The following is a 2,913-nucleotide window of genomic DNA, read 5'->3' on the forward strand; positions in this document are numbered from 1 at the left end:
TCTTTTCGAGCCTATAAAAAGTAGATTAATGATCGTTAAGATTTTAATTTGTAAATGCTCCTTTTTTTTTATTATTAAATTTATACATACTTGTGTACGGCGTTCATTAAGTAACATTAATTCTTGTAATTTAACAGATTTATTTGCTTCTTTTATCTTCAATCGTTCATAATCGGCTTGCATTTGTTGATAAGCTAATGTGAACTTTTGATTCAAATGTTTAAGTTCACTGATCAATTCTTGCTTTTCAGACAACTCGTCCCTAAGTGCAGCGACCTATCATAATATTCAATTAACGAATTCAATCAATTAATAATATATAACAATATATAATGTATAATGTCTTAATATATCTGTAATATTACTTGTTTCTGATGAGCATCTCGCAACTGATCCATTTGTTCTTCCAGTGCCACTCTCATCTTTGTTGCTGCTTCTTTCTCTTCTGCTTTTTCTTTATTTGTAACTGCCTGTACTTGTTCTGCAGCCTTCAACTTGGCACATTCCTCGCGCAAAGCATCAACATCTTCTTCCAAAGCGCGTTTACGTGTTTCTGCTACTTTCATTGATTCCGTCAATGTTTGCATACGAGCTTCAAGTTGAGAAATTAATAGACGACATTCAGCTAGATCCTTTTCATATTCTGCAACCTAAAATAAAATGTATGAATAAGCATTACAATGTATAAATTAAATATAATGAATTCAAAAAGTACGAAATCGAACGCTTACTTTCTTGTTACAGTCTACTTGGAAACTTTCTAATCCTTGGCAACGTTGTACTAAATTCTTCACCTCTGATTTCATTTTGCTAATGAAAAGCCTTGCCACTGTAAATTCTTCTTCAAGTTTACCATTACTTTCCATAGGTACAACCTAAATAGTACCAAATTTTTGATATTTTATATAGCAGCACTGCAAATATATTTCAAATGATTTAATAAATTAGATCTTACATTCAGATTTTCGTCGCCACCAATAGCAACTCCAATTTCGCCCAAATCTTTTAAGAAATTTGCTAACATTTCTGCAATACGTTTCTTCTGATGAGTGGACATATCTCGCAATTGTTGTAATTCTATAGCAGTATTGTTCAATGTTGTTTGTTTTTCTAAAAGTTCTTCTGCCAACCTTTCTTGTTCTTTATTCTTCACCTCAACCTGCAAATAGAAATATGCATAACTTTCTTATATTTTTCACTAAAAACGATATAAAAAACACAAAGATACCTCTTGAGATTTCTGATCATAATTAACTGCCAGCTCTTCCAGTGCTTGTAAAACTTCCTTGACTTCGTCCTTAGCGTTTTCATGTTCTTGTTGTATTCGGTTCATTTCCTGTTGAAGTAGTTCATATTCGCGTCTTGCAGTGGCAATTAATTCTGCTTGTTCGTCTATTTGTTCTTTCAAGTTCTCAACATATTGCGATTGCTGATTAATTTCTTCATCTTTATCATCTAATTGTTGGTAAAGTCTTTCACGTTCCTCTTCAAGTTTTTGTCTTTCTTCATTAGATAAAGAACCAGCCATCAAACTGCCACCAGGAGTGGCTGGCATTGGACCATCATCAAGTTTACCTAAATAAATATTATTGTTTGTATAATGCTTAATACAATATTTTTATTTTGATACAATTTATATTTATACCTTCAATAGACAAATTAATTGGCGTTGTAACATCTATTCCTTCAACCAAATTAACTTGTTCTTCGGGTTTAACTGTTTCACCTTGCCGCCAACGCGATAATTCCGCCTCCAGTTTTTCAACTTTTCCTTTCAATCTAGCTGCCTTTTCTTTCTCTTTCTCATAACGACGCTTCCACTCTTCAGCCGTTAATTCCTCATTAACGCATACGACATTCTTTATAGTTTTAGCACGTTTACCTGATGAAATAAATAAAATGACAAAGAACCGCATACACATCGTTAAGGAAGAATTAAAACTTTAGAAATTACCGAAATCCAAGGTTGATTTTGTTTCAGATTCATTGAAACTAGCCGGCGAACAACAAATAATAATTGTAGTTCTAGCATTACCACCAAGAGATTCTTGTAAAATTCTAGTCAACTTTGAATCACGATAAGGAATGTGAGTTTTATTTCCGTCAGCTAAAGCTGAAATTACATTGCCAAGCGCTGATAGAGATTTATTAATATTTTTTGCTTCATCAAGCACAGTGCCTTCTGCTCCTGTTTTAGAAACCTGAAACATAATGAAAAATTAAAAGTATATACAGTATTAAAAAGTAAAAGTAAAATGATTCAAAAAATTTAATGAAATAAATGTAGCTCACTTTTTCTGATCCAGCCAAATCCACAAGATATAATTTTCCAGAAAGTTTTTTTTGATTTTCTAGATTTTCTTGTTTCACATTTATTAAGAATACAGAATGGGAACGTGAGCTGTGCTCATTCATATTAGTCACAGCAATATGCCTATTCGATTTTCCTTCCTCTATAACTTCAAACACTTCTTCAGGACTAGATACAAAGCGCTCTGTTGCACCTTTCACAAATGGAACTCGGTTTTTGTCTTCATGTACACTTAAATTTACCTTGGACACTGAAAATGCAAAGAATTGAATTATAATTATTTATCGTAAAATATACTATGGTAAGTATATAAACAAAGTAAACTAAGATTCTTACCATCCAGAAGATCTCTGATTTTATCCATGTAAATTTCAAAATATGATACTTTGATATGAAATTCCAAATTTTCTTCCATACCATAAATATGATTGAAAATATCATTAACAATTCTGGGAATAATACCCTGTTTATTTGGATCTCCAATAACACCTTCCATAGTGTGCGTTTTACCTATTTATGTATGAATACTTTATTAACCAAATGTTTAAATTTGTTTCTGCAGAAAACAATGGATTCTTTTGTTTTAAAAATAACTGTAATGC

At 31.7% G+C, this 2,913-nt stretch overlaps 1 protein-coding gene across 1 annotated transcript in view; it reads right to left on the reverse strand.

Moving 5' to 3' along the window:
* LOC108572528 (kinesin heavy chain) overlaps positions 1-2,913 on the reverse strand; it is a 7,011-nt gene that overhangs the window by 1,495 nt on the left and 2,603 nt on the right. Inside the window, exons 3-12 of the mRNA XM_017934780.1 lie at positions 2,648-2,821; positions 2,293-2,561; positions 1,955-2,201; positions 1,646-1,882; positions 1,229-1,575; positions 956-1,159; positions 732-875; positions 366-650; positions 91-276; positions 5-11 (exon numbers count right to left, since the gene is read on the reverse strand). Coding sequence (XP_017790269.1) covers positions 5-11; positions 91-276; positions 366-650; positions 732-875; positions 956-1,159; positions 1,229-1,575; positions 1,646-1,882; positions 1,955-2,201; positions 2,293-2,561; positions 2,648-2,821 — 2,100 coding nt within the window. The remainder of the gene's footprint in view (positions 1-4; positions 12-90; positions 277-365; positions 651-731; positions 876-955; positions 1,160-1,228; positions 1,576-1,645; positions 1,883-1,954; positions 2,202-2,292; positions 2,562-2,647; positions 2,822-2,913) is intronic.

This window comes from Habropoda laboriosa, unplaced genomic scaffold, assembly GCF_001263275.1.
Source record: "Habropoda laboriosa isolate 0110345459 unplaced genomic scaffold, ASM126327v1 scaffold129, whole genome shotgun sequence".
Taxonomy (NCBI): domain Eukaryota; kingdom Metazoa; phylum Arthropoda; class Insecta; order Hymenoptera; family Apidae; genus Habropoda; species Habropoda laboriosa.